This window comes from Elgaria multicarinata, chromosome 2, assembly GCF_023053635.1.
Source record: "Elgaria multicarinata webbii isolate HBS135686 ecotype San Diego chromosome 2, rElgMul1.1.pri, whole genome shotgun sequence".
NCBI classification, from domain to species: Eukaryota; Metazoa; Chordata; class Lepidosauria; order Squamata; family Anguidae; genus Elgaria; species Elgaria multicarinata.
In genome coordinates this window covers 83,888,564-83,915,782 of record NC_086172.1, presented here as the reverse complement: position 1 = coordinate 83,915,782, position 27,219 = coordinate 83,888,564, and the positions used below count along the sequence as shown (strand labels likewise).

The window sequence follows — 27,219 nt, the reverse complement described above, 5'->3', positions numbered from 1 at the left end:
TTTGCCATTTCTATTATGTCCGAAAGAGAGCTGCAGTAACTTTCCCAACTGGAAGATGCTCTCCCATTGGGACGCTGTGGATCTCCCAGACAGGGGCGAGGGGCCAGTTCGGTTTCGGATGAGATGTGGAAGGACAGGAAGCGCAAGGCATTTGCCCTCACAGTTCCCTTGGTAGGGTAATTGCATGTGAACTGGCTGGTATCTGAGAGCTATGAAGGGCACTGTCACAGCCATACCCCGCTCCCTTTTCAGGGGAACATCTTTTCCCCAGTATGGGAAATGGCTGTTTTCAGCTCTTCCATCAGCCCTCGAAGCAGGTATATGTAAGAAGATCCCAGGCCCTGAATCTGGGGCTGCCTCTATCTGCCAGAGGCGGGATAGAGCTGCAGGGCTGGAGCAGCAAAAGAAGCAGCATTGGATTGGGAAGGTTGAAACACCCCCTCCGAGTCTTTCACCTCTCTTTTCAAAATCCTTTCCGGACACTGAATTCTCCTGAGCTTCTCTCTTGACACAAACGTGTGTGGGGCTCAGCAGGTACCTCAAAGAGTGAACAGTGCTTGTCACACTAAAGAGGTTCCCTTCCACTTCAGACGCTAAAGCTAGGAGACCCCACTATGAGGCAAGCGAGCCACAGAATCACCACGGCCTTCCCCTGGCAGTAGTATGAACTTTGTGTTAGCTGCCCCAGCCCTTTCCAGGCTGGTAGTAATACTGGAAGGCGTGTCCCATTCTCCCTTTAGCAGGAATCCTCACTTTTCAGTACTACTGAGTTAATAAATGTAATTTCTGACTAAGAAATTAGATCCCTTAAGAAAAGTCACAAAAAATCCCAAAGTAAACATGGTTTGCTTTAAGTAGCTCTGTAGAAACCCTCCACTCCGAGCGCCCTTGTGCGAGGACTGGCAGATGTGGTGTCCGGAAGCGACCCTGCAGCAGCATGGAAGCTGTGCCGAGTCGCAGTAGGAAAGCCAACGTGGCTGCTGCTGTGTGCTGCTTCTCTTCACCCCTTAAGGAGGGCTTGGAGTGGGGTTTGGCTGATGGCAGGGCTGGTGTTTACTCTTTGGGTGTCTTCTTGCTGCGCGAATTCCACATGCCACGTTTGGAATGGTAGTAATGGAAGAAGTTCCTGAGTCGCAAACGTTCCACTTCCAGCCCACTCTGAAGCACCCTGGAACAACGGAAGTAACCAAGACAAGCAGAAGGAAATCAAGAGAAAGATTCAGTCCATTTATAATAGAGCCTTAGACCATTTTCACGGGACACAAAACCACGTGTTGGCTTGGGCACACTATTTGTGCCATGTGCGGATGTTGCTAATGAAGATATATATATAAAAATATGAAAGAGAAGTGGAGTATCCCTTCTAGGAAATCTAGGTTTTAACACCTGTTTAATGGCTGAAGTACAGCCCCCTTTTAAGTGTCAGGGCATGTGTGAAAACACCCTTTCAAGCAGGAGTGGACAACTTGTGGCCCTCTAGATGCTTTGTCCTACAACTCCCATCATACTTCACCATTTGGCGATGCTGGCTGGGGCTGATGGGAGTTGTAGGCTAAAACATCTGGAGGGCCACAAGTTGCCCATCCCTGTTTTAGAGAATGCCTCCTGAATTATACCCCTTTACATCTCCAAGAGCACACCCTGGAGGACATCATCAGCACATCAAATGCAAACAACTATGGCTACAATCCTATGCACACTTACTCAGAAGCAGGTCTTATTAAACTCTGTGGGACTTACACTGCATGGTATTTTGAGAGGTATTCTCATTGGCTATTCCAGATTTCTGGAACTTCTTTTCTTGAGCCTGAGCATGAACCAGAGGGCAAAGGAAATTCTTTTGACTGGGCAAATACTTAATACCCATGGGTATACAGGACTTTGTTGTTAGTAGCATATTTTATGCGTATGTTTTTCATATTGCGAGTGTGTTCCTATGAATTGGTTTGGCCACAGACTGCCAAAATAAAGAACTCTAATTAACAACCAACTCTGCCTTCTTCATCCGTCGTCATTAGGACCTGCCTCCAGATGGCAGCTGAGTCGAACATGCTGACTTAAGAGCGGATACAGCTGGTACTGCAGCCTGCTCACTGCTCCAGCAAGTGGTTCATCTTCATAAGCAGCATAACATCAGAAAGGCAAACTTGCATAAGATCATGGCTCTTCTTTCTGGGAGCACAAAAGCAGCCACCTGCAATTGTTCTGGTTACAGGAGCTGATGGTGTGATCTCATGTGAGCTTGGCCTTCTGACCTAATACTGATGACATGAGCAGAACTTCAACTCGTGTGAACAGTTATGGGCTTTGTGTGTGTTAGCCGCCCTGAGATCTTTATGATATAGGGCGGGATACAAATGTTTTAAATAAATAAATAAGCTGTCTTAACAGCTACACCAGCTTTAAGAGAGCGTGACAACTACAAGCAATATGGAAATCCCTGGGCTGTTTGCTATTAGTCCAAACAGGCCTTTGGGGGCAATGGAATCAGAAGTTCTTCCTGCTTATATCTGAATTTTCTTGAAATCGCTTTGGTCAGTGGCACATGAAGCAAGAAAAGCAGAGTATATCAGATGTGAAACTTTGGGGTTGGGTCGGTGGAGTCAGGGAAGAGTTGAATGCAATCAAGCCCAGAGGTGCTGCTCAGCAAATGGGAGAGGCTTGTTTCCTGCCCCTGTCCAGGCTCCCCACGGCTGCTGCGCTCCTATGAATGGGAACTACAGGCTAGAAAACCACTGGGAAAGCAACTACGTCGCAATTCTGGAGGCTTCATAAATGAAAAGGGCAGGCTAGATACTCTGCCTGGGGAAAACTACAGCTACGCAATTGTGGAGGCTAAGGAATAGTGTTCTAGTGCTTTTATGAATGGGAAACGGGGGCTAGATAATCTCCCTGGGGAAAGCTACAATTGCGTAATTGTGGAGGCTAGGAATAGCACTGTAGCACTTTTATAAATGGGAAACAGGGAGGCTAGTTACTATGACTGGCGACAGTAGTGCCAACGGGGGGAAATAATGAATTGGGGTGGCGGGGAGGATCGGCCCCAGACCTTGACCACATCACTGTCAGGTCACAGCTACATCATAGAGGCATCCCCAGGATTTAATGCAGAAGATCGGGGCACATTGTGATGAAACCGCCTACAACTTTCATGAAAAATACGGACTAAAAGGACTTTGAGAAAATGCAGCTTTTCAAGAGGGAAGCTGCTGGTTGGCTGTGGATTGGCAACAACATCATGTGTCACAAAAGACCTCCAACGCCTCTCCCTCAGCACTAAATCACCGGTGTAGATTGCCCCCCTGGAGAAGCAGGATCACTCTGGGGGCTAAATCCAAAACCGCAATTGTGACATGGTGGCACTTTCCCCAACCAGCTTCCAGGCTGACCCATATGGACATAGCCGGCACGTGCTGCTTTTTGATCTTCTCTTCCTCTCAATATACTTGCCCTATGGGGGAAGCTACCACAGGGTAAATATATTGTTTGCCTGGGTCAGTTCTGCAGAGCAGATAAACTTTAAGAGATAGTTTGGAAACTTCAGTTGGTACAATAGGAAGAATGCTAGTAATGGGTAAATGACTAAGCATTACAATTCTGCACCAGTTATACTGGCTGCCTATTTATTTCCAAGCCTAATTTAAAGTGCTGACCTTAGTTTCTAAACCCCTAAATGATTTGGGTCCAGGTTATCTGAAGGACTGCCTGCACTTGTATAAGCCTGCTAAATCCTTGCTGTCTGGTCCATTGATAAGAGATGATGGGTGATGAGCACCAGGGATTAGGGGTGTCAGAGAAATTTGCAGTGGATTCAAATGAGTTCAGATTTCTATGAATTCAACCTGCAAATTCTACTGATAACTGTCTTTCTCTGAGTCGTGCAGCTTCCACAGACTTGCAGATCAGTTTTTACATTTGGGCAAGGTGGGGGTGCCCAAGTCCAAATTTGTACAAATGTGCATTGGAGCAAGGCTGCATTTGTGCAAGTGCAAAGAGGAACACAGTTCTTATACATCCTTCAAAAAAATAATAATCAGATTCCGTCAATGAGCAGATGATGGAACAAAAGAACCCTGGAAATCTGCAAAACACACTGAATGGCTATAACAAAATCCACAGACAGAACAGCTTTAACAAAACTGGGATTTTTGGTGGTGGCCCCTGACCTAAGGAACTCTCTCCCCCAGGAAATGTGTGTGGCCCCATTCTTGTCAATACTAAAGAAAAAACTGAAAACAATTTGTATTTATTTCAGTCCACTTTTTTTTTAAAAAAACTAATTACTGGGATTGCTTCTCCTCTGTTTGTGTATGGTGGCTTTAATTTGATAGTTATATTTTATGATTCTTTATATTTAATGAAATTTTGTACACGGTCTTGCCACCTACCCCACTGTTAGGTCCTGAAAAATGGTTTTATAAGTGAATGTATGCATGAATAAATAAAACTCCATAAATGAAGAGAAAGGAAGAAGAAAGGTGGGGGGATGATCAACATTGCTTTTCTGTTCTGTAAGACTCACTGTGTGGCAGAGCGGAAGGGACCAAAGCAAACTGGAAGGGGTGAAGGCACCTGCCTCTGAGCAATGGCAACATCAGCAAAGGGATCTTGAAAGCAGCTGAGTTCTGTGACGTTGGGCACGGGAACCTACTCGTCCATTTAGGCTGCAATCCTATGGTCCTTGGGAGGGTGTCCCAGGGACCACAGAATGGTGTGTATTTTCCTCTCCACTTGCAGAGGGTGGGGTGGGTGGGGATCTAACGCCAGAAGCCTCTTCCTTGCAGGCATGGAATCCCCTTTTGTTAACAGCAGGAAGGAGTGGTTTTGGGGGGTATATCCTGTTTTCCAACATACCCTTGGAACAGGAGGAAGTATGCCAGCCCTGGAGCTGGAATACTTATTTTCTCTCCAGGGGGCTGTCTAAATGCTGGGAAAGCCCTGGGGTGGATGCATGGTGGCGCAGCATCGATCATAGGATGCCATTGCAATCACACACCCAGCCTGGGGCTTTCCGCCGAGGCTGCAGAGAAAAAACATTGGGGACTTACCCCGACTTTTTTCTCTGGAGTGAGATGAGGATGCACAAGATGGCATCAAGACAGCCCCTTGCCATGCTCCAGAGTCACAGCGGAGGCGAGGCGAGGCCTGGTGGTGGCCGGTGGAAGGCAACCTGTGATTGACCACCTTCCACCAGGAAGAGGGCAGGGGCAGCTCCAGTCCCTGCATGGCCACTCAGAAACGCGGTGCTCCTTTCTTGGCGTCAGGATTACCTGACGTCACCCCAGGGGAGGGAAAGTGCAGGTATGAGGGGGAAGTGGCACCAACTTGGCGCCATAACTTGGCCCCAGCTTCCCCCCCCCCCAAGCCCACCTTATGCCCTGCAGAAGGACTTTGGATTTGACTTTTCTTCCACCTTGGATTCTCTTTGGTTTGCTCAGTGGTTCTCCTAAAGCAGCTGCTAAAGTTGCCAAAGATATTTTGACCATTGGAAAGTCCTTCCAATTTGTTCGAAAGGCAGCATAGAAAAAAAGAAGAAAATAAATAAATGATAGATACTTGGGAATCTAGGTTTTGGCTCTTTTGCTCTTCTTGGAAGAAAGCATGCGTGACTGAAGTAATGGGAGGATGACATATCCAATGACTAAGGAAGATCTGTGAAAGTTTCACCCCTCCCAGTGCAAGGCAGAGACACAGCGACTTTCCAAGATTCCTGCTGCAAAACCCTGCTGCCAAAGATTGGTTTCCACTTTATTAAGCAGAGGTTAAAATCAAGGGTGAATGCAGTATTCTAGCCCTTTGTACCCTGCAACAAGGAGCTGGGAAATGGTGTACGCCTCTTGAAAAGAAAATCTTCGAGTCGACTGACAGCCTAAGGGCATTTCTGCACAGTCACAGCAGGCTCCAATCACATTTCAGATTTTGCATGAAAGCCCCGGGCCTTTTCAAAGTCAATGGCACAACATCCTGTCCACATATTATAGATGGAGGAGGTATAGCCTTGCTTTGGGGAGCAGGGGAGGGCTGCGCTGCCATTTGCCCTTCTCCAGGCAAAGGGGGGAGCTAGATGTGTGCTTTAGTACAACAGCAGGAGAACACACAGCCTCCCAAGAATGTAATTAAAAAACAGCAAGGCACAGGGGAAGGAAAGGGTTACCCTTATTGCTGTTTGCCACCATTTCTTTTTAAGAAAGGGGCTAGGTGAGAGATGCTGGAGAATTCAATGTGCTTCCTTGAACAGTTTGGTCCTAAATACACTCCATGCATGCAGGAGTATTTGAGGTCTGTGTACAGAATATTTCTGCATGGTGCAGACTAGTTCTTCCCTGCTGCCATCCCCTCGCTGCGATGATTGCGCAGAGGCAGCAGCAGGGTATTGTGAGACCTCAAAACAGGGCTCTCCTTCAAACATTCCCAGCTCTCTAACAGATTAAGAAATCTGCCTTGTTCTCCTGCAAAATACATCATTCTGACCTCTCCCCAGAAGGATAAGGGGATTTGGGGGCTCTAGGCCCATCACATACAGCAGCCTTACCTGTCCAACAGCTCCCAGTCCTCCCCACCCCAGCGGTCCCGGAATTCTTCGGTGTTCATCCCCCCGATGCGGTCGAAGTCGGACTTGTAGATCCCAAAGAGGCCAAAGCCATTCACCTCCCAGTAGCCTGAGAAAAGATGAAGCAAAAGTGATCCCCAGATCTAGTTATGGAAGGAAAAGTTTCAAAGCCGACTCAGGCCTGGATTTATGTAAAAATATTTGCAAGCCTCCTTTTAGGTTCAAACTGCCTCCATACAGACTTCAGTACTTTCCTCTGCAGTTCAGACACCAAAGTGGTCAGTGGGAAGCTTTCACGAATGAAGCCAGAGGCAGATAGATAGTCATGCCTTTTGGCTTGCAACCAGGAAGGTTGGAAAGCAACTGAGGACCCTCTAGGCCAGGGTTGGGTGACCTGTGGCCCTCCAGATGTTTTGGCCTACGATTCTCATGATCCCTCACCGCTGACTATACTGGCTAGGACTGATGAGACTTGTAGGCCAAAACAATTGGACGGCCAAAAGTCCCCCCCCCCCGCTTTTGGCCATATACCTTGAATATACCCAGCTGAGCAGGTTCCGGCCTGGCTAGTACTTTGATGGGAAACTCCCTGACAATACCTGAGAGCTATAGGCTTGGAAATAGGGATGTCCATCGTGGAAATATCTGGCCCTTTTAGGGCTTGATTCCTGCAACACTCCTGGCTCGGCTTGCCTTTGTGAGCAGAGCTGGGGATTTGTTCCCAAAGTCTGGGTACTTCTCCCACCCTCCATGATGTTCTGCCAATTACAGCTGCAATTTGTGGAACACCGCAGTTCCCCAAAGGGGGGGGGAGTTTCCGCTGCGCACACCCCATGCGACCCTTCGCACTCTCCTTGCCAATGCTGACACCGGCAAGGAGAGTACGAGGGGTGTGCCTGGCACGGCAATGCCATAGAAGGGAGTTCTCCCTCCCTCCCTGCTGCACGCACACCCCTTGTGCTCCCCTTCCCTGTGTCAGCATCAGCAGGAAGAGCAGGAGGGGCATGTATGGTGGTGCTGGGACAAAATAAATTGGGAGTGCCAAGCTCCACACCCCAAACGAATTCCACCAACCTCTCTATTTGGAAAGGGCCATATTTCAGAGATACAGCATATGCTCTGCATGTAAAAGGGTCCCAAGTTCAATCGCTGGGCATCTCCAGGTAAGTTTGAGAAAGACTGGAGAGTCAATGTGGACAAGACTGGGCAAGATGGACCATCTATCTGTCTTACTTAGTGTCAGTTTCATTCTTCACTCAGGGCTCTTCCATATACTGAGAATATGCCCCATACATGTGAAATTTGCTACGCATCCAGAATTCCAATTTTTAAATTGTTGTGTTTATACTTGCAAAGATAGGCTTGAAAATGTTTAGGCAATGCCTTGGGAGCCAAAATGAGCGTGTGTATGCGAGAGAGATCAGAGGACTTTCAGGGACGTTGGTGTCTTGCATAGTTCCTTGTGTCTCTCCTGAAAACTGCTGTGACTAAAATAAACCCTCTCTGCCTAAAACAAACCCAGTAGCCTTGTTCCTATGGCAGAGGCATGGGATTGACACCACCACTAGAGACAATCTTTCAAAATGAACAAAAAATAAAATATTTATTAAAGGTAATTCCTTACACAAGGGGAAAAAATCTCACTTCAAATAGTAGGTTGAGATTTTTAAATTAGATATGCTTGGTTAGGTTACCATTCCTAATAGGTAAGGGAGTTTTCCCACCCACAGCTAAATAAGCTCGCGATAGCTTTTTCTTCAGTCCAGATTTCCCTAAAGTCCACCCAAAACAATTTCACACAAACAGGAACAGACGCTGTACCCCAGCCTTCCTCTGCCTACAGCTCTTCGGGCTTCTAGGATGTTTCATATGTTTCAGGGAGTACTTGCTGAAGTTCCTTATGGTCAGACATAAAATAGGAACCTAAAATGTATTATGTAGAACTTGGTTTGCTCATAAAATGATTATGTTCGATATATTAAAAGTATCATTTATTCAGTCAATACATGTTTTCTAAGTTTACTTTTAAATGTTTTTTTTTAAATTTTAATCATTATTTTATGAACAAACCAAGTTATACAAGTTATACATATCACATTTTATGTTCCCAAAGGTGAAATCTACCTAACACCCATAGGATTGTGCCCTAAAGTAACTTTCGATCTGTAAAAAACAAAACAAAAAAAGCCCCCCCAAAACTATTGCAATTTTTGTACAAATCCCCCCAAATTTCTGGTTTTTGGAATGATCCCCCCACAGGGCTTCAACATTTAAGGAAATTGTACATCTCTACTCCTGCCCTGTGGTGGAAACATATGTGTAGTTGGGTAGGGAAAGTAGTATTTGTTTTACTGTTTTACTCTGTACAGCACCATGTACATTGATGGTGCTATATAAATAAATAATAATAATAATTTGGTTTTTTTTAAAAAAGGTTCCCTTCAGCCACTCTCAGTTGTATTTTCTTCAGGTTCTCTCCCCAGCAAAGGTGGAGCACTGGGAAAAGAGGATGGCATCCCTCCTCAGTGAAATTCTAATTCATGTTTTCAACACAGTGGTCAAAAATATGGACCAAATTTCAGGTGATGAATGATTGGCAGAAAGAGAATGCCTACTGCACAAATCTTGTGCCTCTTGAAGACCTCAAGAGAATAAGCACATGGCTCCATTGATATATAAAAAAGGCACAGGAGCGCAACATATTAAAAATACCCATCTCGGCATGCACTTTCTCTCTCTCCCCTATTGCTTTTCACTAAAACATCCACACGCAGGCTGAGTCACTCCCCTTTCCCTCTCAGCCGCCTCACTTGGCAGGGTTCCCATTTAGGGCTTGTCACGTCAAAGCCATTCAGATAAGCTCGGCAAAGCCGGGCTTCCCAGCAGGGGAGCTGGAGCCGGGACTGCCGGGCTCTGTTCTGAACCTGCCATGCAGCCCTCAGGCAAATCGTTTGGCCTTTCTTTGCTGGGTTGCAGGGACACAATACCTTCCTGACAGGGGCTATGGCAAGCCTGAGCTGACGTTGATTAAACAGCTTCATGAAACGGTCCCGGAGATCCGTTGTGCATGATTTCTGCTCTCGCAGAAGACCAGCGAGTTGTGAGTCATGCCACTTTGCAGAGGAGGAGAAAGTGAATGAAGTCTGAAGGAGGGTGTCAGGTGAGAGGTTTTGTGCCTGCCGGAGCGACAGCTGTAGCGCTCTTGTGAGAGAGCTAGACGGGACCCAGGGCACAACAGCTGAACTGGATGCTCCGCCATTTCACCCGTTTCAGCCGCACAACGTGAGCTAGCTGCCCGAGGTGTCCGGCCCTGCTGCCTCACGTGCCAGCCGCTCCCGTCATTCATCCTAGCTTTCCCTAGCAGCCGATGGGGCTTACCGTTGGGTTTTTGCGGAGAACTCCCGCAGCCCAGCCTCATGACGATGGGGGCGTAAGCCAGCTTCCCCTCCACGCAATGCTTCCGGATGCTATCAAGGATGTTGAGGGGGAAGTGGATGTGCAGGTCGCACAGGAACACAATGCTGCTCGCATCCTGAGGGATCAAAGAGCAGCACAGACAGGCTGTGACTGGGTGTCCAATCCGATGCGGAGCAGGTCTCTGGGAAGAGCCACCCCCTCTCCCCTCAGTCCTCACCTCTATGGAGTCCACCCCGGCCTGCAGTCCTGCCGAGCGCTCAAAGTTCCCGGTGCGCTTCAAGTATTGGAACCTGAGGAGAAGATACACACCAGTAACAGCTCGCAGGAAGGAAGGGTGCGGAGATGAGCAGGGGACGGAGGAGCTGGTGCAGAACAAAGCTCTATATGTCTTAAGTTGCCTCTAACCCCCAGGAGTTTCCCAATTTTAGGAAGGTGGAAACAGATATAGGTACACCAGCGGAATAAGACCATTTAGCTACCATCTAGGCTGGGTAGAGACAAGGAAAAATTAGGGCTGTCCACCAATTAAAACATTCTTAGTTGATTAACTATCAGGTAAGTTTAAATACATTTGTATACTACTCAAATCTCACTACAGATATCTTTTTTGAATGATTAGAAAAGATAAGGAAGTTTATAATTTAATGAAGAAAATTAAATTACTGCTTTTTTTTTTTTTAGAAGAAAAGGCTATCATTAATGTTTAAGAACATAAGAAGAGCCCTGATGCTGGAAGAGACCAAGGGTCCATCTCGTCCAGCACTCTGTTCACACAGTGGCCAACCAGCCATCGGCCAGGGATGGACAAGCAGGACATGGTGCAACAGCACCCTCCCACCCATGTTCCCCAGCAACTGGTGCACACAGGCTTACTGCCTCGAATACTGGAGATAGCACACAACCATCAGGGCTAGCAGCCATTGTTAGCCTTCACCTCCAGGAATTTATCCAACCCCCTTTTAAAGCCACCCAAATTGGTGGCCATCACTACATCTTGTGATGTTCTCGTTCCATTACCTATTTCAGCAACATACCTGAACCCCAAGAGAAAATAAGTAACCATTCCTTAATTCACAGCCCAACCAATTAAGATGGACTCTTATTGATGAAGGCTGCATGCTTAATAGGGAATAAGCCCCACTGAACTCATCAAGTAAATATACATAGGACCTTGTTACAGTTTTAAGTCAATTACAGGCTGCACCATCAGCTCTGCAGAGACACCAGCTCCATTTTGGCTCCTCCTCTCTCTGAACTGTTTCCATTCTAGCTAGTTGTTATAATGTCCCTTTTTCCTTCCCCCTCCTTTTTCTGTCATGTCTTTTCAGTTGTAAGCCTGTGTGCAAGGACTGTCTTATTTGTTACTACAATGGCAGCGGAAGAGTAAGATAAGGGACTGCGCTGGTGCACTTTTTGGGGGGAACACCCGAGGAGTCCAGCTGACTCTTGAAGAGACCTGTCTGGAACATCAAGCCTTGTGAGTGGCTGAGGCTGTCGTGTTGCCCCCTAACCTGGAAGAAGTGTGCCCTTAGCACATGGGGATGGACTATGAAGTCACAACCACTGCTGGAGGCATTGCTGGCTTGTGGTGAGAGGAGTGTGTGCTGCCTCCTCTTTTTCCGTCTCTGCGTTATCCTGTGCTAAGAGGGCAGGTTTGACATGAGGGGATTTCAGAGTATAGTGGCTCTTTGTATCCTGTGCTGTAATTGGATTGTATCCAACAGCGTCCTTCTGGAAGCACAATGGGAACCTCTGGTGGATTGAATTTCCCCTCCCCTCTGCAGTTAGGGATCTCAGAAAAATCAGCAATGGATTCAAATGGTTTTGGATTTCTATGAATCTGACCTGCGGATTCCGCAACAGACTGGCTTTTTCCGAATTGGGAGGACTTGTGCACCATTTTTTAAAAAAACGTTTTTGTACAAATGTGCATTTACACAAGTGCAAACGAACGAAATTCTTGTACATCCCTGTCAAAAATCCGATTCCATCAATGAGCGGATGATGGAAAGAAAAATGCCCGACGATCCGAGAAACATGGACAGAATGAATTTAATGAAGCCCGTACATTCTCACCTGCAGCCCCTGCTGGACCAGATTTGGTGTGGGGAGGTGGGTGCAGGGGGGAGGAGGGGGAGGGAAACTCCTATTGTGCAAGTGGATGTCCTCTTGCGCAATGTTGGATTTAGCCCACTGTAGTGATCAGTTATGCCAATTCTTCTCTTGGCTTCTGCTGGCCCTAGGGTGGCTTTGTTTCCTTGAACAGTATGTCTGCATGGCTAGTCTATTGGCTGGTGGGATAGATATACAAGTGTATATATATATATTTGGTTAAAATACTGGATGTATTTTATTATTCCCTTGTTTATTGATGTATTGTTTGCTTTGGGCTTCCTTTTGAATGAGTGAATGAATGAATCTTATGGAAGCTGCTCAGGGAGCTCTTTCGGCTGAAGAATGGGGGCGGGGGCAGAATGCTATAAATAAAGACAGAAACACACAGAGAGTGATGTCCTAACCATGCTTACTCACAGAAGCAAGTTCTCCTGTTTTCAGTAAGGGGTACTATCTAGTAAACTGCAGGCTTAATCCACCAATTAAGCTGATTAAAACTTGCAAACATAAGTATATGAATTGCAGATTAAGTCATCTGCTTGGTATCTGGCAACAGCTCATAAAGCAAGAGTGTCATCAAAACACAGATTGAATGGAGAAGTGGCTGTAGCTACGTGCATTCACACACATACACATATACACTCATTCGTTCACTCTTACTCATGTGTGTGCACATATGCTTCATGTTTAAGGGGGGAATCTGCTTTCCATTTTATTGTTGGCTCCTCTTTCCTTACACATGTATATGCTGGGGCATTTCTGCTGTTACCTTGTATAGAAAAGGGAATTTCAGCAGGTGCCATTGGTATGCAGGCAACGCCTGGTGAAATTCCCTCTTCATCACAACTGTTAAACCTGCAGGAGCCCTGCCGTCCTTTGTATCTGGTCACTCTAGCTAAAGAGGGCAGGGCTACTGCAGCTTTAACTGTTGTGACGAAGAGGGAATTTCATCAGGTGCTGCATGCATACAAGTGACACCTGCTGAAATTCCCTTTTCTATTCAACTGTTAAGCATACAGGAGCCCTGTCCTCCTTTTCATGCGGCCACACTACTCAAGCCTCATTCACACACATAACTGGAAGAAACCCAGCCTAGTCATGCATGATGATTGGAAAATCTGAAGAAGAAATCAAGCAATAGATTTTATTTAAGCAGCCTCAGTCATCTCCCTAGTGGCTGTCTGTAGCCAACTGTATAATGCAAAGAAATGTGTTTGGATAGCATTAGTGGTCCAATGCAGAAAACAGACAGCTGGGCAGCTTCAAGACAGGCTTAGTGAACAAGCCTCCAGAGCTTCCATCATTGCTTAAGGTACCTGGGCAGGTGAGCCTCCTGAAGTGCCTTCTCCACATCCATGTCATCACTATCGAAGTCCACCAGGATAACGTTGAAGTTGGCATCCTTGGTGTTCAAGTATAGGCTGGCCATGTCTGAGATGAACTGCTGCACCCAGCGGGCTTGGTTCTTCACTGCAAGACACGAGCATGGACTGTTGGCATGTCAACACACATTCAGTATACTATTCAAGGGGCAGCGTCTCCATGACGGGCTTGTATTATCGATATGGACATACAGCCGTGGCAAGAGAATAAGTGCTCTCGACATGTGTGTCATACATCGCCAAGACTTCAGAGGTATTCAGCTTACAACAATTCAGTATACTTCTAGCAGAAGAAGGAACTAATTATACAGCGAGAGGATGCAAATGTGAAGTTAAGCACCAGTGTCATTTCCTTATCACCTATTGATCAGGATATATTTAGCTCTTTCACATTCTCACCACAGAATATGGTTTCTTTATATGCAAACAAAAGCACATTTTTATAACTAATACAGGTTGTGGAATTCATCATTTTGGATATGGCTCCCCCCATTTTTTGTGTGGTTTATGCAGTCATGCTTGTAGTATTTGCTCACTCTATGGGATAAAGCAGCCACTGTGAGTTTTACAGAGCAGGAGATAAACCTTGGCCTCCTTCTGGCTTTAAACCTGGAAAAAAATCTTGGAAGTAGCCATGTCTAGTGCCTGATTTCGCCATGTCTGAATTCCATGTTGCTCTGATAACTTCTGAAATGAGGAACTCTTGTGGAAGGGACGGATCTTAGTTCTGTACTAGTGTCCCCACTTTTTTCATTTCATATGTCATCAGATCACCATAGGAAATAACAATGGGAAAGCAGAAACCCAACCACTTGGGTAACATATGAATTGGCCAACATCTCAATCAAAGTTCTACTTGGCCTGGAGACAGACATTTGTTTGTTCAGATAGACAAAGGCACTATGAAAAAAGGATCACTGTCTGTGATATATACAATTTTCCAAATTTCTTCTATGACAAACAGGCTTTGTGGGTTCTTCTACTGCTGGAAAACCTACAAAACCTGTTTGACCTGAAGTGACTGTAGGATAAAATAAATGTATGTGTACACCAGGGAAAATGAAGCATCTCCCAAACCATTCCCAACTTTCTAATGAAACTCACTCTTGTTGGTCTCCAGCCTCGGTTTACCTCCCCAGCCCCACCTGACTCGTGCCTAGGAAAGCAGTCATTCATTCCCGGGATGCACAGTACAGTCTCTGACCTGGCACCACAAAATGCACCATAACGTCGTGCCTCCAGCTGAGCCGCAGAGGCCGGCACAGGATGGGCTTTCCGTAGAGCAGGCTCCAGGCACTAGGTGGTGGCTGAGATTCAGCAGACACAGTTGCAGGACCCTCTGGGTTGACTTCAGTGCTGTCCTCGGACTTGCCCTGGTGCAGCAGGACATAGATGTACTCCGAGAGCCGCACGGTCCTCCGGCCTCTCTCCATCAGCTCCAGCTCCATCAGGTAGCGGTTGCCCCGGGCTGTGTCTCGCCGTTTCTCCACGTTGATGATCCGCAGGAGGGTGTAGATGCTGTAGGTGGGAGAAGAGAAAGTGGACATAGTCCTGGACCAGACGAAACCTCCTCTTCATAAGAAACTGCCTTACACCAGGTCAGTTTATTTGTCCATCCAGCCCTGTATTGACTACTCTGGTGGACAGCAGTTCTCAACAAGAAAGGCTTTTCACATCAACTGCTATCTGACCCTTTTAACTGGCAATGGCAGGTCCTGAAGCTGGGGCCTTCTGGATGAAAGGCATGTGCTCTGCCACAAAGCTGTCGTCCCTTCAGAAACCCTTCTCCTTCTTTAGGATCTTTAAGGGTAAATTAGAAGTGGCCCTGAAATACGCAGGATGCTCCCCTGAAGCTGCTAATGAGAGAGACAGCAATCTTCTTGTATAGGCCCAGATTCAACATGTCCAGTCCTGAAGAGTTCACCAGGGACAGGTGAGCTATGAAACGGGTTACACAGTGACCCAACTTCTCAACACAATGGGATTCTGCCTTCCCCAGCCCGGTCCCCTCCAAATGTATCAGATGATGACTCCCAGCATTCCTGATCATTGACAATGGTAGCTTGGGCTGATGGGAGTTGAAGTCCAAAACATTTGGAGGAAACCTGGTTGGGTGTAAGGCTGCTGCAGGCAGTCCCATAAATGGGTGAGGCCTTCCTCAAACCATCTGGCTTTTGTATGCTAGGAGGAACAAGGGTTTAGGCTTGTCAGGAATGGGACTAAAGAAGAGCTGCTGTGCTGGGACTTGTTCTGGCTGGATAAAACTGGAGGATGACCACCGCCTCGGAGCAGAAAGGTTCACTGTAAGTCTGAGTTCTTCTGGAAAAACTATATTTTATGGCAATTGCCCCAAGATGGGTTGTATCCAATGTTAGCCTAATGTAAGCCCCAATCATTTCAATGGGTCTACTCTAAATGGGGCTAACATTATATACAACCCTATCTACCCCTCTATGTTCTAAAGTTAGTGGTAGTGCAGTCACTCTGGCAGATTCAATTAAGTTACGTTGGTGACTTCTCCGCCGTTACCATGTTTAGAAGTAGCTGCCAGCTACCTAAAAGTGAATGGAGATTTACCAGTGCACAACTCCTGAGTGGAACTGGGGCGGGAGGTTCTCATTCCAGCCCCTACATATCATCTCCCCTTCCCAATCTCCTCTCCCTACCCGCCATTCTTCTCGTTGAGTTTCTCCATATATTGGGCCACCACGTCCACCACCTCACTCTCGCTCAGCTGCAGGTTTCCTGAGACGTTGCACCGCAGGTCATTCCAGTCCGAGCGCAGCAGCTCAAAGTCCACAGGGCTAACGCTGAACGTTCTTTGCCAATTGATGGAGTCCTCTAACCAGCTCTGCTGCAGCTCAGAGTTCTCATAGCTATAGTCAGACAGCTCCTCCTCCACCTCCTCCTCCTGGGCCTTCTCTGGGCCCTCAACCTCCTCCTGCTGAGATTCTGTCATCTCTGACATCTGCAGGAAGGATGTCACTCGCACGCCTTCAGACAGCACCACCTCCGAGGAATTGTAGTCTAAAGTAGTCCTTGCTGGGGTGGTGACCTCAAAGGTCTCTTTGCTGAACAGCCCTTCCTCAGGCAGTGTTGCGGCACTGGGGCGCATCCTCTGCTTACTCCTACCCTTGGGGGGCTCTCGATTGTACAGCTGATCCCATTTCCGTCCAGCCCGCTGGCTTTTCCTTTTAGAAGGGTCTGTTTCCCTGGAGGCATTGCCTGTGAGCCAAGGTGTCCTATGACCAGGGAGAGCATGGAGTTTGTTGGAGGGAGCGGGGCGCCGCTGAAGGACTCTGGAGTTCAAGTGCACCTTCCTGGGTGGCCTGGGGTAGAGGAAGACTCCAGGGAAAACATCCTTTTGGGTTGGGGCTTTCCTCTTGCTGGGCTGTAGCCTGGTCACATACACCTTCTCTGGGGGTTTCTTGGCCTCCTTCTTGGGCTGCTTCTCCTCCTTCATGCCCTGCTGCTTGGCCTTCCCAGCAAAGAAGGGCACAGAGAGGTGGGGCTGGAGGCCGAGGGAGCTGCCCCGCTTGGATGGTGACAGCAGCCTCGGCTCACCCTCCTTCCTTCCCTTCTCCTCATCTTCTTCATTCTGTGCCCAGCGGAGGGACCGGCCATGGACCACCACCTGTTCTCCAAGAGGAGCAGCATTCTCGTAGGCCTGGAAGCCCTTGGAGGGAGCCACAGGACTCAGGCTAGGCCCATTGTTCGTGCCTGTGGGGACAGGCCGCCCTGGCGGGGCCCCCTCTTCTTTAAACCTCTTCTGCTTCTGGTGGAAGGTGTAGTAGTCCATGTTGTTCCCATAATCCTTTGTGGTTTGGGGCCTTTCTTTCCTTTTCACTCCAGGGAACACACGTGGATCCAACACACTGGGGCTCTTGTCCTTGGCGTCAGGGTCAGTGGGCTCAGGACTATCAGCTCCTTCCTCCTCTTCAAGAAAATCTAGAAAATAATAATGGGCAAAGCAGATGAAATCTTGGGGTTTGTGTGTGTGTGCTTGCTAGGGAGACTGTACGTGGGTTTGGAGGGCAATGGGGCAAGGAAGGAAGCCTTAAGTTGGATGGGCCTGTCAGAGGCAGTTGAGGAGGGAAGGGGCTGCAGGAGGTCTCAGGGAGAGAAAGCAGGAAAAAGGTATTCAGGGTGAGTGTAGGGAACTGGTAGGCAAAGGCTTTGTACCCCACTATTTACTGGGATCAGCAACCGCCATTGCTATGACTGTAAGGTAAGGTGCTTGGTGATGCACTGACAAACTTTTTGCCTTAATCCAAGCTGATTCCTCTTCTGTAATTCTGCAAGCATAGAATTTTATGCACAATTTAGATTTTCAAGGAAATTAACCCTTTAAAAAAAAGGTTCCTGGACTTTATGGTTCTGTAATATATCTGAAATGTGTAGGCAATGTCTGTGAATGGTTCTAACATTTAGGGGGTGGAGGGATTTATTATTATTTTTATTTATTTGCTTCTGAAGGGCCACTTGTCCTTTCCCCAGGGCCTTGGTCATGTTCCCCAAGCTACACACCACTATGACCTCCATTTACATACAGCTCTTCCAGTGCCTCTAATCTGCCCTGGCCAGCAAATTCCGTGGAATCAAAATTAAATAGGCTAACAAAACTGTGTCATGCAAAATGAGAAAATATGTACACACAGTACACATTTGCATAATTAATTTGAAATGCAGAACGTTGGTCTCTTTGGGAAAGAATTAGGATTTGGGGTGGCACGATCCTGCCCTAAACCTTCATACATTTCAACCAGATGAATCAAGGGAGAATTCCCCCCCATACTAATTATCAAAGCCATATAAATTCACTGAGAGGAGTCAAGGCTGCATGCCAAAGGTGTTGAAGGGCTAATATTCTTGCTGCAACAGACAAGATTTAGAGTGGGGAAAGTATTGATTGTGTTTTAAGGTAATCGCAAGGTTGTTCTCAGCACAAATTGGTTCTGGACAACTTTGCCTTTGGACTGCAGAAACTGCTTGCCTGGGTGAGCTTTTGGGAACCTGCAGCAGAGCTGTTGGTAGGAGCAAAGAGACAAGAAACACCCCAAAGAGTCAGATATTCTTCTGCCCATGCAAAGAATGGCTTCAAGGAGGGGTGGGGCTGTCCATGTCCTTCTTCAGAGGCAGCCAGGAGCACATGCACAACCACCCTGCCCCACCAAGATCTCAAGTCGATTTCACGAGACCTAACGAGAGCAGCTAACAGGAGTCAGTGGGGAAGGCTAATAAGTACCCATGTAAATGCATTCTGAAGTCAGCCGTGTTGTGAATATACGAATGGTGCTCGGTTGTAGAAATGGTGGATACTACTTTAATCTGAACAACTGCTTGTGCCAAAAAGGGATGAAGCTTAAGAATAGAGGTAGGAGGTAATTTTGTGCAGAACTAAATTAGATAAGAGCCATGCTGGATCAGACCAAGGGTCCATCTAGTCCAGCACAGTGGCCAAACAGCTGTTGACAAGAGACCAACAAGCCGGACACGGTACAACAGCACCCTCCTACCCATGTTCCCCAGCAACCTGAGTATACAGGCTTACTGCCTCTGATACTGGAGGTTTTACTTAGCCATCATGACTACTAGCTATTGATAGCCTTCTCCTCCAGGAATTTATCCACCCTACTCCTAAAGCCATGCAAATGGGTGGCCATCACCCCATCTTGTGGTAGTGAATTCCATAGTTTAACCATGCGCCGTGTGAAGAAGTCCTTCCTTTTATCTGTCCTGAATCTCCCACCAATCAGCTTCATGGGATGACCCCGGCTTCTAGTATTATGAGAGAGGGAGAAAAAAACTTGGGAAGCAGCCCTGCTCTTGCAGAATGCTCAGATGAGGTAATGTCTTCTCCCTCCACGTCTTTCCAGCGGCCTGCAGTTCTTTTCCCTTCCTCACCCAGAAAGCTGTTGCACATCACTGCCCAGGGACATAACCTGCCAAGGCTGGAGATGCAAACTCTGCAAGCAGATGGTACAACAGCCTTCCATGTTTTTACAGCAGCAACATGCACACAGGGGCAGAGAGATGCTCCTGAGCATCCCCTGCCTGGCTAGCATAAGCCTGAACTCCCAGGGACCACTTACTCTCTGGATTCAGGAAGAGAAAGGCTCTCTGGTGTGGATCCTCCTCCTCTTCGTCCATCTTCATGTATTTGTAAAAGCCAAATCTGGAGGGACAAGCAGCGACATCTCAGAGGCAAGACAAGGGCATGCAGGACTGTGTTGCCCAAGGGTAGCCTGTGGCCTTTAGCTTAGGAGAGGGGCATGGTTAAGGGGGCAGTAAGGTGACTTTTCACAGAGGCAGATTCCAGAGGGGTTGCCTGCTGTAGTAAAAAACACTACCCAGTGAACATATTGCGGCATGAGCTTTTGTAGTCCACAGCCTGCTTCATTAGACACCTGTGCGCGCGCGCACGCACACACACACACACACACACGGAGGCTATTGTTGAAATTGTGCTTTAGAGCCCCCAAGCAGCAGAGGCCACAAATCCCGCCTTTGCCATGCTTGCTATAGATGCACGCGGATGACATACAGTATAATGGGATCAGAAAGTGGAGGAGAGGCAGTAACTCAGAGCTGGTGCCGTAGAGCTGGCTCCCAAGTCAGAACAGCTCCCAAGTTGGAATTTGCACCTGCCTTTGACATCTCCTGAAGAGGATCAAGCTCCAAGGCGGCTGTACAAATTCGGCTAGGAATGCTAAGGATACTTTGGAAGGGAAAGAGGGCCAAGGGCACAAGAGTGGCATTTCCCACCTGCCATTTCTGATCCATCAGTGACCGAAATCTCCTGCTCTAAGTTGATGACTTGGTAGCCCGGTAAAATGGGCTTGGATGGCTCCCCCAGCCCCAGCCCCAAACAATAGTGTCTGTCCATGCAACAGAAGATCAGCTTTGCCACCTGCCCTTCTACAGTCATACACAGCAAAGGGCCCAAAGGGCCAAATACTTGTTGGTCACATCCACGTTTTGCATTTCAGGTGTCCATGCCATCTGCCAGGAGAGGACAGACCGTCCATCTCAACACAAGGGCCCTGACAGGTGGTCCACAGTTCCCTTTGCAGCCGGGCCGCCAGATGCTTTATTGCCCTGTCGCTCTGCACTTACTTTTCCAGGTAGAGCGGGGACTCCCTGTAGAAGCATTTGTTGTCAGTCTCCATGTGTGTGAGCCGGGTGAAATCATTGGGGTAAACAAATGAGAGGTAGACCTGTGGGAGGGGCAACCTGGTGAGAAGAGTCACAGCAAAGTAGGTATGTTTTCCAGTGTCTACAGAGAGGGTGGAGGAGGAAGAGGGAAGGGATGCGTTACATTCTGCAGGGGCAGGGGCTCCTTCCGGGGGCACATCCTAGAGCACATGTCGGCCCATGGGGCCCATGTGCACAAGCTCACCCAACTGGGGAATTACACCTGCCTGTGCATAGGCAGAAGCAAGTTTCCACTGCAGCATGCTGTGCCTGTTCAGGCGCAGAAACCAAAACAGATTTCTACTAGTGCTCAGGTGGCATCCAGTGCAGTTCCCCATCCTTCCTCCCCACCTTTTTTTTTTTTTTTGGGTCTCTGTGTCCTTTATTCCATCCTGAGTTGCCCCCTCTCCATCTTTCCTGGATCGCTAGTATTTCTCCCATCCCTGCTAAAACATTCCGATCCCCACTAATGGAGCTGGCCAGCAGGGACCCAGCCATGATGTCTTTTGGATTTGGTTTACTACAGGTATAACTCCCTCCCCACAATGTACCGGTTTACAGATGCGTAAGGCCCCGCAAAGCTGGAGTATATTCAAAATAACCCAATGGAAGGAAGAGACAAAGCCTCAGGATGTTGAAAATATGTACATAGTTTTATTCCTTGAAGTAGCCAATGCGTTTCAGCCCTGTATAATATATACGGGCCCTTTTCAGGGGCTGAATCAGAAACAGAAAGGGATAAAAACACGTGAACGTACGAGTTAAAAATCATTATAACGCAATAACACCTTTGTATGCTTACTCAATATTTTTGAAAATGCCTGTAGAGATCTCCGGAAAAAATATGTCTCCAAGATGAATCCTGCAACTGGTGACATGTTTGATATGCGGTCATTTATATACATATATGGGGAAACATTTCAGCTTTATCCTTTTTGTTACTGATTAGACTGAAGTTCTCCCACTTTGGGACATGCACTATATACTTAGAGAGTGTCTCAAAAGTCCTGTGCTGTACAAAAAGAAACTCTACTTCTTCATTTAGGCTCCCAGGGGTCAGAGTTTTCAACCTTAAAATCCATTCAAGTTCTCTTTGTAGTAGGGTTCTACTGTCATTTGTAGAACTTTTTTTTTTGCAAAGCCCCAAAGCTAATATCTTTTGCAGAGATATTTTGCTCTACAAAATGTCCTACTAAAGGGGTGCCCTGCTTCTTATTTCTAATGTTGTAAAGATGCTCTCCCTACCCATAATTTAAGAGCCCTAGTCATTTCCCCCACACAGCGTTTGTTACAGGGGCATAAATCTCACGACATGTAAATTGTTTCAGGCATATTGTTTTGGTCAGTCAGATCTTCGAATTCCGCCATCTTGCAAGTGTATTTACAATATCCACAACGCCCACATGGATGATGTCCAGCGGGCGGCATCGCGCCTGGCCCGACATTGTAGCGTATCTGCTTAACACTGCCTAAAATCACTTCTTATTTGCATGTCCTTGATATTCCTTGTTCTTTTGAAAGAAATCATAGGCATTTCTTGGCAACTACTAATGTTCTCTATAATGTGCCAATTCTTTTTAATGCTTCCCTGAAAACTGTTTGTCACATGATTAAATGTTAAACTACACTTTAGCTAAAAGATGCTTCTTTCTGTTTTCTCAGGAGATCAGTCTGGTGCATCTTGTTTGCTTGTGTTTTTTAACTGCTGGTCACCACTGCTGTCCTTGCACTATCACAGTGTGATTATTATTATAATGATTTTTGATTTCTATGTTTTATTTTGAAATGTATGTCCGTGCGTTTTTGTCCCCGTCTGCTTTGGGTTTAGCATCTGAAGAAGGCCCATATCTATTATACAGGGCTGAAATGAGTCAGGCTACTTCAAGGAATAAAACTAAATCCTGAGACTTTGTCTCTTCATTCCATTGGACAGATGCATAGCGACAAATGATGTCAAAAAGAGTGGAGATACCTCTCCATGGACAAAGAAAGGGGGCACTAAAGTCTATGGGACACTTACAAATTGCAGGCCCTGATAGCGGGCAATGGGGAAGTCCTTCACCACATACGTGGGGCTGTAAGCACAGGGCACCAACACATTCTCGACATGAGACGGCTCAATCTGGGGAGCTGAGGAAAAGGCAGTTAAGTCAGAGGAAGTCACAGGATCAAACCAGGAGACCGTCCCAGACTACCACAAGGTTCCTGAGTCCATTCAAAGTCAACTTGGCTGACCACCTGCCCTAGACTTATCTTGCATTCTACACCCTGGGTAAATGCCACCCCCACCCCAAAAAAAACCCTTCTTCCTGGCTTCTAGCATTCTGTTAGTAGGGTTTTCTTTTTGTATGGAGGAAGAGCACACATTCATGTGAGCCCTTGTCTGAAGTATGAAGTGATACAATCTGGACATAAGTTTACTGCCTCATCGGCTGTTTGAGAGAAACAGACCTAAGATTTCTATAGATTGAGATGGAATGGGATGCAGGGGTGGGGACATAGGTGCTCCAAATAGCTCCTTGCTCCGCCCCACCACTAGGAAACCAGAATAAATTGTGCAAACTAGTAAAATTCGTGGAACACATTTTTTCAAATAAGCAATTATACACACTTATCTTAATTTGCAAAATGTTTACTGGTAGCAGAATTCTCTTGTTCTTGGCACCCAAACTGGAATAGAGTCCGTGCAGAATACAGACAGGCCTGCAGGTATTACCGGTGGCCTTGACTATGTGGTCTGCTATTCCAGACGGTCTTCTGCTTTTGACCTAGATTGTGGGCAACCTTCTCCCTGAGAGGCCATGACTGTGTGGCTAAAAATTACTTGAGATTTAAAACACTCTTGGCAAAAAGGTCTTCTTCTAAGGCCAGATCTGCCTCTAATATAAGCCAGTCTTGCAGGAATAGCCACCCCCTCTCCATTTCCCAAAATCTCAAGGGCCAACACAAAGGTGATCATTCCACTTAATGCTTTCAGATGGTGTATAAACATCCTGCACGACTGCTTTATTCAACCTATTGCTGCTGACAAAAATACTTACTCGCTCTCCTCCAAGTGCCTACTCTTTTTGTCATCTTTAAAGCAATGGGGCGGCACTGCTCTCCAGTGACCAAGTGTGTTTCTATCTTGGCCAGGTTGCTTCCTAACAAACTTGCTCCATCCTGATCTCCGTAGACACCTCAATGTAGAATATGGGACAGGAGAGCAATAATAAGGAAAGCTGGGAGGACTAAATGCTACGGCTCTTCTCCAGTCTGGTGCCACTTATCCACGTAAGAACGAAAACCATCCAATACACCCGCAACTTTATACAGACAGAATCACAAATGCTTTAGATTTCCCCCGCCCCACTTTCTTGACCATAAATGCCCCAGAGGCAAGAAAAATAACTGTGCCAGAAGGCCCTCTCCCACTTACTAAGGAAAAAAATATCCCGAGGGTCAGGCTTCAGCATATCTGCTCCATGGTCCTCCTTCCGTGCACCCCAGAGGTAGCTGCCAGTGTGGCTGGCGAGGGACTGAGGCACATGTTCCACCTCATTCATTTTCAGACTGGATTCATCTGAAGGGGAAGGGGGACAAAAGAAGAGAGGAGGTGTGGTTGGCAAGTGTGGTGTAGTGGCTAGAGTGTTGGACTGGGAATTGGGAGATCCGGGTTCTAGTCCTCACTTGACCATGGAAGCTCACTGGGTGACTTTGGGCCAATCACAGGGTTGTTGTTGTGAAGATAAAATGGACTGGAGGTGGATTATGTTTATTACATACGATTTATTTATTACATTTATATCCCACGATTTTTTCTCCCAAGAACCCAAGGCGGTGTATGCCTTGAGTTCTTTGGAGGAAAAAAAGGCGGGATATAAATGTAATAAATAAATCGTATGCCAGCAGTCTTGGACTTTTGCAAAGGCCCAAGTGGCCCATGTCTCCTGGATTTTTCACGTAAGTCAGATGTAGGTATTGAGCCAGGAAGTACCTCCTGGGAAGACTCCTGGCGCCCTCATGGCAGCAGCTTACTGATCCTGCAATCTTATAAGAATGATTCATGGCCTCTATTAGCAGATTCCCCCACTTCCCACGTTCCCTGCTTCTCCCTTTGGAGTAATCATGACCTGGCCTGGTGGCATTCTGCGCTTTGGCTTGATTCCTTTTGCTCTTTCTCATCCGTGGCTCCTTCCCTCTCCAATACCCTCGATCTTGGGGGTGGCAGTGGTCATATGCGTGCGCGCGCGCACGCACACACATACACATGCCTATCTATGTATACCCCAGACCCCTTTTTGAATTTGCCTATTCTTCAAGATGAATACCTGATTTTGGGAAGCATGACTGTGACTGCGTTTTGGATTAGCCATCTGGCTTCTCCCAGGAGCCAAGCCTGGGGCCGAATAATTATAACACTTCTAAGATATAAAGCTCCATGTTATCTCACCATATTAGGGCCACCCATGCTCCATGCAGAGACCCTTCAAGCACAGGCTACACAACGTTCAGAAATGGCCCGAAATCTCTGCCCAGCCTCCCCTTCTTGCCTCTACTCCAGAGGGAAATTGCACCCTCCACTGCCCAAGAGGATCCTGCACCAGCTGTGTCTCTTATACTATCGCAGACCCTTTACCAAGCCACATTCAAAGCGGCTGGTGCTATACCAGGCCTGGCAGCTCACAGATCTTCACAGATGCCTCACATCCTGCCACTCACTTGGGCTCTCGTTCACCGACTTATAAATACTCCACCAGGGTTACTTTGAAAATATTTGATCTTCTGAACAAACAGAAAACAAAGCAAGGAATAATTTCTCCTGGGATGTAAGTGCTCAGAAAGGCAAAGCACAGCTCCTCCTCCCCCCCACTCCCACCCACGATCCTGTAAGGCTGCCAGGAACGACATCATCGGTGTCTGGGAGGAACGAAATGCCATATCAATTAAGCGCTGGCTGCCTCCAATGTCATGTTTATTAGATGAGGCTGTCTGTTTTCACAGATCAGTACTAGGTAACTGAAGCAAGGCAGGCACAGAAGTGTAAGGAATCAGAAGTGCTGCCGTCCATTGCTATCTCTCATCTGGCTTCCCACTCAATCCTAGTAAGTGGGGGGAGTGGGTAACACCCGACACGTCAGCGCTGGACCACAAAGATGGCCAAAGACTCTATAGCCGTAGTTATAACGGATGGCCAAGATAAGGCACTCATGAGAAGCCACCCATCAGCACCCCAATTACATGAACAGAGGCAGATCTGTGGCAATGCAGCTTCCAGGAGGATGCCTTGATGAGGATGCTTTGGCTGCTCGTTCCCTCAAGACCTTCGTGGGGTGGGAATGGCAAAACTGCACAGCTGGAGGAAGCATGGGCTTTCCGGCCGAAAAAGCTACTGTGTGATTTGGTTCGTCGAGCCTGCCCCCTGCTCTCTGCCCAGCCTTCCCACACATCCCATGACCCACCCTGGGCCTCGGCCCGTGCCTGAAATGCCCCAGCCTCAACCTGAAGCAAGGTCACCACAGCACCTGGAAGAAAGAAGGTGGTGACCTCGGCACAAAGGAAATAGTCATGGTAAGACAGCGACTTTTAAAAAGTGCAGTTTTGGGAGAAAGGCCATGGTGGCTGTGAGTTGGTAGCTGCGCCATATATATAATACAGCACCAACCTGTAAGCTATGCAATCTACAGGCACATCAGAACTAACACAATGACTGCCTAGAAAAATGGGAGCTAGACCGGTGAGTAAGGCGAAGAGGCATGCTGTGCATTTAGAGAAACAGAATTTTCCTAAGAGGGATATTAAGTTAATTAGGAAAGGAAAGGAACCTCTCATGCAAGCACTTGAGTCATTGCTGACTCCTAGAGGGACGCCTGCTTTCACTGATGTTTTCTTGGCAGACTTTGTAGCGGGGTGGTTTGCCATTGCCTTCCCCAGTCGCAGTTCCCTTTCCCCCAGCTAGCTGGGTACTCATTTTACCGACCTCGGAAGGATGGAAGGCTGAGTCGACCTGAGCCAGCTGCCTGAGAACCAGCTTCCGCTGGGATCGAACTCAGGCCGTGGCGAGAGTTTTGGCTGCAGTAACTGCCGCTTACCACTCTGCGCCACACGAGGCTCATCTAAGTTAATTAACAAGTGGTCAATTTTCAAAATGCAACTCAGGTTGCATCTTGATCAACATTCTGGTGAGACTGCATTTTTATTTCCGTACCACCTCACACGCTTCCAAATCAATGCAGCCTGCCAAAAAAGAGGGGGGCAAATGACATGCACCATGAGATGGGTCTGTAAAACAATTGGGTTCTGAGAATGTGACACAGCAAGGTATTAATAGATGTCATTAGCATAAGACACTAGCAAGGTATCTGTGATGACTGGGTGTAATAGCACATATTCAAGTATTTCTTTAAAGACTTCAGATTAGATTTTAAGGTATGTTATCTAAAGGAAGTTCAGAGAAGGAATGTTTTCTCCCCCTCTTCCTCCCCCCTGCAACCACCTGCACCCTGAAAAGCTTCTCCAAGGGTCATGGAGATCATCCTCAATACTGTTTGGCTGGAGAGGAGAGGAGACAGAACACTTTCT

General features: G+C 47.2%; 1 protein-coding gene across 1 annotated transcript in view; it reads right to left on the bottom strand.

Annotated features, from left to right (window-relative positions):
• Positions 1-223: 223 nt before the first annotated feature.
• Positions 224-27,219, bottom strand: part of B4GALNT4 (beta-1,4-N-acetyl-galactosaminyltransferase 4) — a 202,267-nt gene continuing 175,271 nt past the window's right edge. The window contains exons 10-20 of the mRNA XM_063117037.1: positions 24,077-24,220; positions 22,679-22,788; positions 20,581-20,681; positions 19,557-19,639; positions 16,131-17,412; positions 14,669-14,982; positions 13,399-13,552; positions 10,185-10,257; positions 9,929-10,082; positions 6,533-6,659; positions 224-1,168 (exon numbers count right to left, since the gene is read on the bottom strand). Of these exons, the coding sequence (XP_062973107.1) occupies positions 1,054-1,168; positions 6,533-6,659; positions 9,929-10,082; positions 10,185-10,257; positions 13,399-13,552; positions 14,669-14,982; positions 16,131-17,412; positions 19,557-19,639; positions 20,581-20,681; positions 22,679-22,788; positions 24,077-24,220 (2,657 nt within the window). The 3' untranslated portion in view covers positions 224-1,053. The remainder of the gene's footprint in view (positions 1,169-6,532; positions 6,660-9,928; positions 10,083-10,184; positions 10,258-13,398; positions 13,553-14,668; positions 14,983-16,130; positions 17,413-19,556; positions 19,640-20,580; positions 20,682-22,678; positions 22,789-24,076; positions 24,221-27,219) is intronic.